We start from the raw sequence: 14,233 nt of genomic DNA on the forward strand, positions 1-14,233 counted from the left end.
TTATTAACCAGACACTGACACAGATATAGAAGAGAGAAGAAAGAAGGCATTCAGATATATGAATATGAAAATTTATTTTGACTTTCACCTCCACTTATAATTATAACAACATGTGTTATGCATCAAAGAGCATTAGCCTGAGGCAGTTGCTATAGCAGACTATTGCTTACATAACCAATTATTTCACCCTCACATACTCAAAATCCAGGCCACTAACACATCAGAACTGTCAGAAAAAGGTCTCATAAAATATACCAACTCATATTATAAATGTAAAAAGAATCAGTCTTTACTAATACTTGGGGGAAAAAAGGGAAATCGACCTTCTAATATGAAGACAACATCCATTTTCAATACCTGACATTTTTCTTAATAAAAACTTGTAACCGACATGATGTTTTTCTCAGAAGGCTAACGTATATTTGTAACATAAATCTGCTACTTAGTTCTAAAACAGATATAGATTTTGAGAAAGGAAGCAAATATATTTAAAAGAAATGAGAGTCTTAGCCTCTATTAGAAAAACCATTAATCTTAGGCATTTTGTGAAAGGCTGTCCACAAGATTAACCATAGTCACATGGAATATCCAGAACCAAGGGAGGTACTGGGAACCTGGCAGGGAACTACTGACTCATTTATCATGGAATCTTGACAACCATGATTATTCAGGGTACTGGTATAATTTCTAATGAACAAAATGGTGACTATTTCAGGCTCATCCTTACATCTTAAGAAAACATGCCCTTCCAGAGCCCTACGGTTAAACTTCACTTCCCGTAATCAAGAAGCAAAGAACCCTCCCTCTGTCTATCTATCTCCCAAGATTTTCAACTCAACCACATTTGCACCATTATCACCAAAACTTTGCTGAACACAAAAAATTATCTTTAAAAAAAAAAAAAAATCTTCATGAAGAGTCGAAATGAGGTCAGTAGACCACAGCTTTCTTGGATTTCCCCTCCTCCCCTTACGCTTTGCTGTCTTGGCCCACATCTTCAAATAAGCCCGCATCACTGAGGGGATGTGAGTGCCAAGGAGACCCGGAAGTCAGTCCAAGAACCAGGTGGGGGTAGCTCATTCTGTCCCACTCTGCCGAATTGCAAGAGAGTTTCAAATATGCAATTCTAGACTGGAATTACTTGCCAAAAAAAAAAAAAAAAAAGAAGAAGAGGATATGTTAGGAATGAATAATACTCAGATGCTGTCTTCCAAATAATGTGGTGTATTGTGAAAACACTGGCCTGGATGTCGGGGATTTTGGATTGCCATCAATTACGATCTTTCCAGGCCCCAATTCCCACTTTAAAGTGAGAGGCTCAATGAGGCCATCTCCAGGACCTCTGCACTCTGAAATGCCACATCTCGATGACTCCAGAAATTCAGACCTTTTTGTATAGTCATATTTTCTACATCCTCCCAGATGAGCTTCGGTTCCCAGAGTTCCCAAAGAAAAAAGTGCTGCTCTCCTGTCAAGACCTGGATTCCATTTCTTTGCTACTACAATCTTTCTGTAATTCAGTTTCTTTGTAAAATATTTTCCAAACAGGTCTCAAAGATTTCATGAGGAAAATAACAAGTGAGAAAATGCTTTGAGAGAAAAAGAGAACATTGTTACCCAAATATTAAATAAAAATGATGTTCTCATTTAGGCCATTTAAATAATTTACTCTTTTCATTTTCTTGACTGTAACTTGAGAATATTTCCTATTAGTGTGTGATGAGCAGCTGCCCAAGCAAAGTTTTTGTACAGTCAATAATCACTCCCAAGGGGTGCAGAGCGGAGATTAGAATGTGGGAGAATGGTTCGTTTGAAGTGTCCATGAGCATAATTACCTGGCAAACATAACTACTTCTATGGATAGAAAAAAGTACATCCCCTCAACGAGGGGTGTGGATAGATATAGCTTAGCTATTAATTTGTCACCAGAGAACTTAGAAATATTTTTGTTCTTTCTCAAAATTATCACCTAGCATCTTATAAACATTTATACCGTTCAGTGAAACCTAGAGAAGTACCTACCATTTCTCTCAATAGAGTAAGGCTAAGCCATTATAAAAAAGATTTCTTAACTTCCTTATATTACAGCATTCTTATGAAAAAGACAAGTATATTCATTTTTACATTATGTGCTTTTGTTTGAAACTCCTTTAGTACTTTTAAAAAGTTCTTTTAAAAATGAAGCATCTTGTTTCTCTAGCTTTGTGCCAGCGCAAAACATTCAACTTTCTCAAATTCCTTCCCTTAAAAAATTTCAATAAGACGCTGAAAAGAATTGCAGAGGCATTGATTTCTCTCGCTCTAACACAAGAATCCTCCTCACAGCATATGGGCAAGAGTTACTTAAACTCCATTCGAATTTTTCCAGTTATAGAAAATCAAGACCTCACAAGGCAGCCCGTTTTACTTCTGTACATCTCTTCTGGCAAGAAGCTCTTCTTTATTCCAATATTTACCTCTCCGTTTTGTCTTTTGTCCTTATCCTCTAATTTCACATTTGAAAAGCTCTGGGCATCTCTACATCACAACAATTCCCTCAGATATTGAACACAGCAATAAGAACCTTGCCTTTCTTTTTCTGCCCATGAAGTTTTCCCCGATATCGTTCAGACACATTGCATTCCTAGAACTAAAATTTTAGAAAAAGCTTAAGACTTGAAGGAGAGATCTTCCATCGCATTTCAAAGCCTGAGACTTAGATCTTAAGAATTGATGATGCAATGAAACCTGGCTGGAGAGGTCATTACTTTCCCATGCAAGATCCAGAATTCTGCTAATGGCTCTGCAAATCATAATCATTTTTCTTTTTAACTACTACTTGATATTTATAAAATCTGCTTTGATGACTTACTAGTTTTTTAAATCAAAAATCTGCACAGGAGATATAGCTGAAATGGCATGAAATATAGCTGAAGTAGAATAAAAATGGATCTGTTCCAACTGAGCAATGGTAAGGATACTGATTGGAAAGAGAATGTGCATATATCCCAAGAGGCTTCGAGATGTGACACCCCATCATCTGTGAGCGAGCAGAGATTGTTTCTTGAGATAGAGTTTGTAAGCACAGGATGTGACTTCATATTCAGAAACCATTTTAATTTGAATAATTGTGCAAAAACAAACTGTGAGAAGAAAGGGAGAGCACATTCTAGCCCAGAAAAATACATACATGTTATTTTCTGGAATTGCACAGGAGTATTTCCTAAGAAAAAAGGGATAATGCTCATCTTTAGAATCCCAGAAATGTGCAGAATGTAAGCTTTCTTTGTCAGCAAAACGTCAGCTATCATTCGATAGGAATTTTATTGTTGTTAGGGCTATATACATAAACACACTCAATTTCCTCTAGTACTTAGAAAGGGAAATCTCCACCAGGAATCACAAAACAGGCACCGACCGTTCTTGGACTACAGCTCAGTTTATATCGTAAATGTCATAGACCTATTACAAATTATGTCATGTTACACAAACATAAATAGTATTTTGAAAAACATCTTCGACTTCCCATTGCCTTTTTCTTTCTTTTGAGAATAGTGCCTTTAGCCTGTTTCTGACAGCGTGACGTCACCGGCACCTCTACCACCAGGTCCCTCATCCACACCTCCCACACCATTTCCCAGTTGAAATTTAACAAATCTTAGGGGCTTGCTCAGTTATTGTAGCGTTATTTCTAGTGCAGTTTTCAGTGTACACTTTTATAAGTGTGCATTGTTCAAAAGACCTGTAAGAATACTGATTCTTCAAAAGACCTATAAGAATACTAATTATTTGTATATCTGTATCATATTATATGGTGATTATAAACCACTGATGATAGCAAATAAAATTACTTTTAGCTATCCAAAAACATATCTGAATTTCACATGTACCTCATTTTACCCCCACTGAGGCACATTTGATCAAAGAGTAAAGCTTCATTTTAATCAAACTTATAAAAAGTTATGCTAAAAATTTAATACAATCTTCCTTACATCAAATGGATATTGACTGGGCACATGCAACTCACTGCTAATTTCAGAGTAATTCAAAAACTCCCTTGTGAATTCGTAAATTCTCCTAAAAAAAAGTTTCTAATTAAACAGCATAACTATGAAGAGTGCAGGATTTGGAATCATACAGAATGTTGATCTGAACTCTTGATTTTCCACTTAACTTCCAATGCTAATTATTATTTGTATGAATCACATGACTAATAGTTATCTTCTATGTATGTGCTGAGAATTACCTGGGGGGAAAAATGTATATAACTTGCTTAGGACAGAGTATAAAGTTGATAAATGCTAGCTATTGTTCTTGTTATTATAGTCTAGTATTTGTGATTTCTGGTGTACATTTAACATGAATCATTCGCTTGTCTGATAGGACATAGTTGACAAAATCTTACCTGAATATTATTAACTCTAGAAACAGATTAAACAGAACCCGGTGCCAAGAAATTGGGAAATACCTGAATCACAGCAATCTGTACTGTAGATAGGTTATTTTTGTCATTGTTTGATTGAGTTTAAGTTCAGCTTGTTTCATTATATGAGAAAGTATTTTTTTCAATATTTATTTTCCTAGAGACCTATCAAAAACAAATGAAATCATAATCATTTCACATTTTATTAAGTTAAATAAATACTTAATAAATATTCATGTGGATCACACAGTATCTCAAAGGTCCAATTTGTGGTTCTGATGAGGTTTCCTTCCTGTGGTTCTAACCACGTTATGTCTGAGCTGGGTCGGGTGTTTCCAGGCTTTCAGAAGATGAGATATTTAATGCTTTTCATGTGAGTCATAAATGTAAACAGCGCTACTTGTTCTGTGCTTCTGGAGTTCAAGCTTTTTTTTTCCAATAATATCTTTTTAAAAAAATCTTATTTATATATTTTTTATGGTGGCATTGGTTAACGAAATCCAATAAGTTTCGGCTATACACTTTTACAGTAAGGCATCTATATATTTACACTGTGAGGGGCAGGGGCGAGGGAGACAGGGCAAAAGGGGTCAAATATGTGGTGACAGAAAGAAATCTAACTATGGGAGGTGAACACACAGTGGAGTTCAAGCTTTAAGGGGCATTGTTTGCACTGCCTGCTGGGCAGTCATTGCAAAGGACTCATCGCCATCTAGTGCACATCGGAAGTATAGCCGGAGGGACTCCTGCTCAGAGAACTGACTCACTACGCACACTGCAGTAAATACAGTGTCTCAACACAGTCCATTTTTTCTTTTACTTTCTATATCACTAGATTTTAAAAACTTCAGGTCCTGCCTAACTCCACTGTTTTTCAAATGAGCTACATCAAAATAGAACGCCATATTACCTTTCCTGTTCTCTTAAGGGCTCAATCAAATAAGGTGTTGCTCTATTGCAGACTTGCGTTGCTACGTTTTTATCACTTGCCCCTGACATTGTGTAAATACGTTTTCTCCAAATGAGGATTTTACTATGATCCACTTGAAACCACAGCATGCTTCTCACAGTACAGCATGTTCTTCATTAGAGTCAGAACTGTTATCATCCCTCCCTATTTTTGATTCTTCTCTTTTTGCAGATTGTCTACAAAGCCTGGCTGTGTTCCCAGTACTTTGAAGTTGCACAGTTTAACTGCAGAAAGACAATTCCTTGCAAGCAATACTGTTTGGAAGTTCAGACGAGGTGTCCGTTTATATTGCCTGACAATGATGAAGTCATTTACGGGGGACTCTCCAGTTTCATCTGTACAGGTACAGAGCACGGCACGGTTTCGTCGCCTAGCCTTTCATGCTTTCTTATGTGATGTTTGTTTGCTTTGTTGCTACTTTCCACCGATGTAACCTTGAAGATATGCTTGCTCATTTTCCATGGTTTCCTTCATAGAAGTCTTAAAAGGACTTCATTTGGAAATGCCACATGAACTGTAGTCTATCTGTGACCACAATCATTATCTTTGTAAAAGGATAATTCTGAGGGCAAAATGTCAGCAATCATTAGACATGCTTAAATTTGACTTAGAGTAAGTTGGGGTCTGCCTACATTGCCTTTGTATAGCCTAAGAAGAAATCATGTTTCTTCTTCAAATTAATAACAAGTTTATATGCCAAGTCTATTTTCTGAGAAGTGTTTTGTTACTTTACCTTAAGCCAGTATCAAGAGCATTAAAAAACATCTACCTGTTATTCACGTGTGTGTGTGTGTTTTAGAGCCACATGATAAAGACCAGATAAAATTTTATCTTATATTTCCCATGAACAATATTCACTTTGCATTGCATAATTTAGACACAGAATAAGATATAAAAGATAAGAGTCGATTGTTTTTGACATAAATGGTGAGTGGACAAGTGAGAGCATGACGCTTTGCCTGGCGATGTGCTCTTCAGAGTTGTTGCTCTATGTTCTCGTAGTAACAAAGTGCTGTGCAATATCCCTGCAACTAGAGGGTCTGATCATAGCACATGTAGTTTTCAAGTTTTAAGAATAAAACACCTTGATAAGTATTGAGAAACATGAAACCCCTCTTCTTATATCAGACTTTATAAAAGCTCCGTAAGACAGTGACATATTGAGATGCTCAACATGAGAATTTATCAAATCACTTCTAGATCACTTATTTACATGCCTATACTGTTCTAAGTCTAGGTGATAAGCTATCAAGAGACAGTCCACCAAAGCTCTCCAGTAAGAACCCACCTGAAAACTGGATGGGCATTTCTTATGCCGCCCAGCGCTGTGGGAAGGACATCTAACCGAAGGTTAGGAGACACGCACTTCCTTTCTCTTTCTACTATGAATTCTCTCTGAGCCACCATTTCCTCACTGGTAAATCAGTAATAGCAACATCTTGACGCACGTTTGCTGTAAGGATTAGAGATAAGGGAGAAGCACGAGACACGTCATCAATAGGCCATAGCCATTGTGTTTAACAAAGTGATTTCTGAAGTGTAAAATGACTTACCAATCATTTTTGTTATTCCATTGACTTAATGTGAGATCATTTTTCATGTAGCTCCTCTCTGATGGGGAAGACAGAGGGAAAGCAAGAGTGAGAGAGACGTTTGAAAGACAGAATGAAAGAAAGGAGGAAGGAAGGAAGGAAGAATGGAAGGAAGGAAGGAAGGAAGGAAGGAAGGATATTAATATCTTCTTCCTTTGAATCTGAGCCCAAATTCACCAAACACAGGCTGTTAAATTACTTGATTTTCACATGAAATTTTCAATAAAGGGTCATCAAGATAAGGCCTTCAACTCAATGATGATTTTAGGACTTCAGAGAAACTCGTGGAATTTTATGTAAAGTTTGTATGTTTGTTCATTCACACGCATGTAGATTTTTTTTCTAGAGATGTTCAGTAGCTTTTGCCAGGTTCTCAAAGTAGACAACGACCTTAAATTAAGGGTAAGGTAGTTGTCTTCATCTACTCCTGGTTCCTGCTCTGTTATCAGTATGTGTGAAATATGGGTTCAGATGTTCATCCCCTTTCTTTGTATGCTTTCAAGGCTGTCAGAAAGCTAAAAATGAGATTTAATCTCTTTCTGCACAATATGAGCAGAAGGTCTACCTTATATTTTTAATTATGTTTGAGTTTTGTAAAATCAGCTTTTTCATAGCCATAGCTATATCTCATCTTTTTTTCAAAGACAGGATAGAGACTTGCCATTGAGTCCAGAGAAAAATGCCATTGATGTTAGAAGCTTTCGGGGACAATCTCATCACTGAATATTTGGGAATCTAACTTTTCTTTCACTGCAGTCAGTTGGGCTCATCTTCCTTTTATTACTAAACTTCTCAAAAATGTGCAGAATAAATTCTGAAGGCATTTTTTCCTGAAATTCTGTAAATTTTTTCAACAAAAATGGTACTAATTTTCAGATTGATCCTCTTTTCTAAAGTGTGTCCCAGGCCTCCTTGAAGAAACATTGTCTGTCTTGATAACTAGCAACCATCATTTTCCACTTTATGTCCCAGAGGTCCCTGGAGTGTTGCTGCTGGCCTGAAGAGACATATTTACTGATGCTAATCGCTTGCTGCTTTGTCACTACTGATGAGGATCCCCAAAATGGGTCCCAGAATAGTCTCCTTTTAGGCAGAAGTTAGGCCAGAGAACACTTCCTAGAGACCACTGGTTAAACCTATGGATCCAAGTGACTTGTCACATTTCTAGGGAAATTAGTAAGACTTTTATATTTATCTCCAAATATTATCACACAATTTTTTGGAGGCTCAACTCTTACAGATGGACATGAAGATACAAAAACTTACCTTTTCGATAAGTTCGAAGTGAATACGAGTCTTCTCAAATGCCTTTATATATTTTGAATGAAGTGTCTTCTGTCCTCAGACAGAATTAGACCAAATATAGTAGAGAAATAGAAGTACTTTTACTAGTTTCCCAGTTGACTGCAGATAATCTAAAGCCATCTGATGACAGGCTCATGATAACTTTCCATGTTTGCAAGTAATAGCAGATCTGTTGGACTTCTTCCTCTTTGAAAAAAGGTATAACGACAATCACTAACCAAAATTTTATTAACCAAGTCGGTTGGTCTTCATTTAAAAAAATATGATAAATGGTTTTATTTCTGTTCTATATACTGAAAAATATAATCATTTATTATCAAGAGTTTAAGTAATAGATGGAGTTTCCTTCAAATTCAATGTATTTAATTACAGTGATTTCCCTATGATTGGAAATATTTCCAACTCATAGCTTTCAGAAGGATAGAGATCCCCTCTAAGAATCAACCTCAAATAAGTATTCAGTAAGCACATAACTACACACGGCTCATTGCCAGATGCTGTCCAAGTGGGGATCAATTTTTGTTTAAGGTGCTTCTCCATGGTGACAACCAATTATCGTGGCGATGATTTTTCCTTAGAGTCCTCTGCATCCAGCCTTTTAGAGATGTAGAATTTAGGATGCCCACTTTTTCCTCTCCCAGAGGCTTTTACTAGATATTTATTTATGCTTATGATTCCTATCATCAAAGAAAAGCACGTTCCAGTCCTTGGGATCAGTTAACCAATTAGAAGAGTCAGAACATATAAAATTTCTTTAAATAATCAGGATTTGTTCATAATTGTTGTAACAGTTTTAGGTTCAATATTTAAAGCATTGTTTCTCTATAATGCTTACATTACTTACTCATGTCCTAAATTTGAATGTTTGAAGTTTTTATGTTTCGATCATCTACTACTTAATGTGTCTATGATCCTTAGTAAGCCCATAACTAATGAAAAGAAAAAAAAAACCCTGAAATATCTGAGCATCCACTTCTGTTGCTATACAATGTCTTTGACTGAGGATAGTACAGAAGGTCATGACCAAAAGTTCTGACCACAAACCTAGATGACAAGAAGAGCCCCTCCTTGTATGTTTAACTCTGCTTTCATTTTAGAAGAGAAAGAAAAGACACTTTGTCTGAGATCTCTCTCTCTCTCTCTCTTTCGTTAAAGAATAAAGCTGACACATTGCTGAAGGAATTGCTTGAAAAATTAATTAGGGATGAATTCTGAGGCACTGTCAGGGTGGAACCTGTCATTTCATGTTAGTCATTATTGAACTAAAATTTTTCAAGTGGGTTCTGTTCTCAAACTCAGTTCAGATGACACATTGCTATTTTAGAAACTTGGTTTCCTTACCTTTAAAGTGAGGAGGTGGAGTCATTTGTGGATTCCACGTTGTCAACTCATCACTGTGGTAATTACACAAGTTTCCCCTCTGCATGCTCCCTTGCCTTGTTCTAGAATCCCTTAGAGAAATCCTTGATTGCTTACCTGTAGTAGTGAACCAACATTAAGAAAACAGGAGTAGCAGAGGATCACAGGCTGTGGATGCTATGGTAACAAACATTATGAAAATTACCATTTGATTGATAGATAAAATAGACTCAACATGAATTGCCGCTATATTTTTCATAGAGAAATTATTGAAAGAAATAAGAGTAAAAGTTGGTCTGCTGGGGTTACTGACAATGGAGATAAAACATATTTTGAGAACTATATGTAAATTTTGCGTTTCATTTTGTAGCTGTGACAAGAATAAGGTTATGTTTCTGCCTCTTGGGAAAATACTGTGGGCTGCTGTTGGTTACTCTGACAGGCTTGGTAATGATGCTGTGGAGGACGCGCGCCCCCTCGTGGTTAAGACTCTGCTACTGCAAAGGATCTTAAAAAGATTATTGCCTGCAGGCAAGGGAAGTAAATTATGGGTTGAGAGAAAAAGATGGGTATACAATACTTTGACATGTATATTGATCAAATTAGAAAAAATATTTATGTTTTGTGTCTCATAATTCACATGAGAGAGTTCACAACTATGAAAGATCATTTCCAAAATCCAGTTTTGACACGACTAGGGAGTTGATAAAGAATTTTATAAGATACCATGACATAAAAAAATTTTCTCATTAAAGGAGTATTTCAGTAGAAAAATATGCTACCTATAGATTTAAATTTCTACTTCTATGCTATTTTTAATTTATATATTTTCTCCATTGTGCAAATATGTTTTTTTTTTTTCTAAAATGAGGGAGTTTCTTTAAAAAGAATAATGAAATGACACTAGTTTTAGCACAATTTGATGCCATACAAAATTTTCTCATAAATGTATAAAAAAATTTAAGCCAAAAGAGAAGTGTGAATGGAGAGGATGTGACCAGAATAAAATAAAGAAATATGAAAATAGGTTATAAAAAAAAATAAGTCAAATGTAAGAATTTTATGTGCTTGGGACATCTTCATCCATTAAAACACTGTACTCTTTGAGGTTTATTCAACTTCATATGTTTAGATCTGAGTTTGGGCCACTCATATTTGAGATTGTCTTCCTTGATTCCAATTCCAGAGGCATTTCCAATAGCTCGTTTGCCTTGGGCAGCAGGAGTTAATGTGGGGAGAGAACACTGGAGTAAAAATTAGGACGTCTGGATTCTGCCAGTAGCTACAAATTTCACAATGTCATGCCCAGTAGAAGGTTCAGTTTTCTCATCTCTACAAGTGGTTAACAGTGCTGAACCTCCCAGATACACAGCCCATCAGGTTGTTGAAAGCAGAGTCTTGAGTTAGATGGAGACTTCCTTTGGTCTAGCATGATGGTACTTACAGAAGGACAAAGTGCCATAGCTCCAGAGGAGAATGCAGATGTCATGCCTGCCTACATCAGGGGAGGAAACCATCAGGCTTAAGGTCATCCTGAATAATCCTTACTAGAAAGCCAGGAAGAACTTGTGAATATACTCATCTACCTCCAGGGTTGCTGATAAAATGGACCATGCCCTTCCAAAGTCTGTTTACTTAGACGCATTTTGGGAAAATTCTAACATAGTTTAAGTTGTTCTTCTTTGTTTCATCTCTATAAGAGGAAAAATGAAAGGGATTAGACAAGGGAGAGTTGAGAAAATCATGCCAAGGCATTTGGTGGCCTAGAGTTGAATCAGCCCCAAGAGATGTCCAGTTTTGATCACAGTGAGCCCTGAGCTTGCTGCTCCAGGAGCTCATGAAGAGCTGAGCCCAAGACCATTTCCTGACCTGTCACCAGATAACTGAGCACTGCAGGTGGACTGAGCAGAAAACTATCCTCTTTGATGCCACCTAGGGAGGATCCTAGTGACATTGGTCAACATTGCCTGTTAACGTGCAGCAGCAGTGACACTTACTTTGTGTGACAGATATGTTCAGTCCTCTCTGAACTATCTAGGATGGACAGCCACCCTTTACTCAAGCCAAATTGCTGATGCCACCTGATGGAGGAGCAGTGCGGAGCTCCTGGGCCGTGAGTTGGTTAGTCTATGCTTAGGCAGAAGTTGAATCAAAACATTTAGACATTTTCTATAGAGCAAGGATAGGGATGAAATGCACGTCATTACATAGGTTCCCCAGAGCTCTACCTGACTGATAAAACTCCAAAGTATTTACAGCTGACAATGGTAGCATTTGAAGCAGTAAGCCAAAAGAGGAACTCTAATTCTGGAATTTCAATTTAGGAAAGATAATTTGGGCAACGAAGGATTTCCCAGAACAGATGAACCCTTATTAGCGGAAGGTGTTTACCTACTTTGTCTACAAATAAACATCTCTGTGAAGCGTTTATGCCTATCTTGTAGCTGTTGTGGATATTTAGCTGCTTTGGACATTGCAATAATCTCACATGATTATAGATTTAGGCAATTTTAGAGCAAGCCTGAATTACAGAAGTCATCTTGTCTGATATTGCTTTTACATAGGATGAAACAGAGCCTCCCACCTTCCACCCCCAAATTGTTATTGCAGGAACAAGAATAGATCCACATTTCCTGGCTATTAGTCCAGTGCTTGTATCACTAGTGGAACAGGAAATTACCAGTCAGTCCATCCTGAAATTAGCCTGTAAGCAAATGTATCCTGACTGCAATACAGCTGCAGAAGCTTTGTCAGTAGGCGAAGGAGAAGATCGGCAGACACACAGCTTCCAGTCTGTGCAACACCATTTCCAACAGTTCATCAGCCATGTCCTGGGTTCGAGACATCACATGATACATTAAAAATGAACGTGACAAATATTTTCTACCTGGAATATTTTTACAGTTAAAGAAGAACTGTCTCGTTCACTATTGTCTGGAAAATGCTGTGCTAAGATGGCTAACTTTTTCAGTCAGATTAGTTAACAAGCATTTTTAGATTAGGGTAAAGACAAAGAACAAATTTCTAAGATGTTCATGTGAATAATATTATGAATCTAAATGACCTTATCTTAATTTATATTCAGCCACAAATGAGTATTTGTGTCCCATGAGGAAATATTGCATTTGATAAGTTTTAGAATTGAAAATTAACCAATTATCCTCAATTTTGAAATCTTGTCTTTTGGCTTGAAATTACCAAGTGAGATGGTTATTGTTAGTCAATTTCTAATTTATCAGATAATCATAATGTCTACTTTCCACAGAAAAAAATATTATTACATGTCTTCAGTGTGCAATTTTCTTTAAATTAGTAAAATTTAGAAGCCTCAGATTTTATATTCATGATGCAGTCATTATTCAAAATAATTTTTGAAAATTTCTTTGAAAATCATTTTTATATTCTACAACATTCTCTTTGTGCCTTGAGAAATTTATCCAAATGTGTGTGTGTATACACACAGAGACATATAGCCAATGTTATATTATATATAGTTAATTTGTATAGAAAATTCACATATAATAATTTATCTATTTATGTAATCAATATAACAAAATTTCACAAGTAGAGTAGGTAATTATATGAGGAAAGATTTTAGGTTTAAAAATTGGAAATCAGATTTTAAGTATGGCTTTAAAATTAATTTTAAAGACAATTCCAAAAAAAGAAGTGAGTTCAATTTAGGAAAAGCAGCATGGATGGAATAAATGTGTAACCTCCCTAAATGAAAGCTTGAAAATACAAAACCCTGTAGAAATAAAACTTCTAGAATGTTATATTGAGACAACAGTTTTATTGCATTTATTACCTTATTGTTTGTATTACCTTTCAGTCCCAAATGTGATATACTGTCCCTTTATTGACCAATTTACACCATCAAAAGAGTGATCAAATCAGGCAGAGAGTCTGAAAACACTGACTTTACCTCAGGCACTGATTCTGCTAGTAGAGTTCATGGTAACTTTCATTATTATTCCCTCCTTTACTAAACATTTCATTATCAGAGGGGGAAAAGCTTTGTTGGAGTTGATTCGGGAGCATCTTGCCATGGTTCAGTCTTTCTTAGTGTACATGGGCTCAGAAAGCCCCTGGAAATCCAACTTCTTCTTTTCAACTCTGGGAACAAACATTGCAAGGGAAATTAAAATAACTCCGATCACAGGGGAAATAACTGTTCCGAGATAGGATCTGTTTCTTATTGCATCATGAATTCTTCCTACACAGGTCGTTTTATAATGTAGAGTCCCTTTCCGAACTGTGAAGAAGCAAAGACTGTTACCCCTGATTCCTTCTAAGGTCTGTTATATGTGCACGTTAGCACATAAATCAACATTTCTACCAACAATATCATATTTAAAGGCCAGTTTTCAGGAATTTGATACAAAGCCAATATCATTCTCAACAGCCATCTTTCCTCTTGCAATATAATGTCTGCCAACATTTGATAGACATTTTCACTGCTTGAGCATTTATTTTAACTGTGCCCCACCCCCCACACATCTTCACTGCTTTCTTATCTCTTACTTTTAACTTAGAGTTGCCACCAACTATGTACATGCATAGGAGCTAAATCTTGGGACCACACTAATGTCTCTGAGACTAAAA

The 14,233-nt window shown here is 36.4% G+C and overlaps 1 protein-coding gene across 5 annotated transcripts in view; it reads left to right on the plus strand.

Annotated features, from left to right (window-relative positions):
- The window catches only part of FAM155A (family with sequence similarity 155 member A), a 557,048-nt gene that overhangs the window by 518,389 nt on the left and 24,426 nt on the right, over positions 1–14,233 (plus strand). For 4 of the 5 annotated variants that reach the window (XM_006909373.3, XM_025045000.1, XM_025044999.1 and 1 more), the window contains exon 2: positions 5,544–5,715. In XM_006909373.3, the coding sequence (XP_006909435.1) occupies positions 5,544–5,715 (172 nt within the window). Of the gene's footprint in view, positions 1–5,543; positions 5,716–6,609; positions 6,863–14,233 lie in introns of those variants that run through there. The other variant, XM_025044998.1, reaches the window with a different exon arrangement.

The sequence above is a fragment of the Pteropus alecto genome, unplaced genomic scaffold, assembly GCF_000325575.1.
Source record: "Pteropus alecto unplaced genomic scaffold, ASM32557v1 scaffold13, whole genome shotgun sequence".
Taxonomy (NCBI): Eukaryota; Metazoa; Chordata; class Mammalia; order Chiroptera; family Pteropodidae; genus Pteropus; species Pteropus alecto.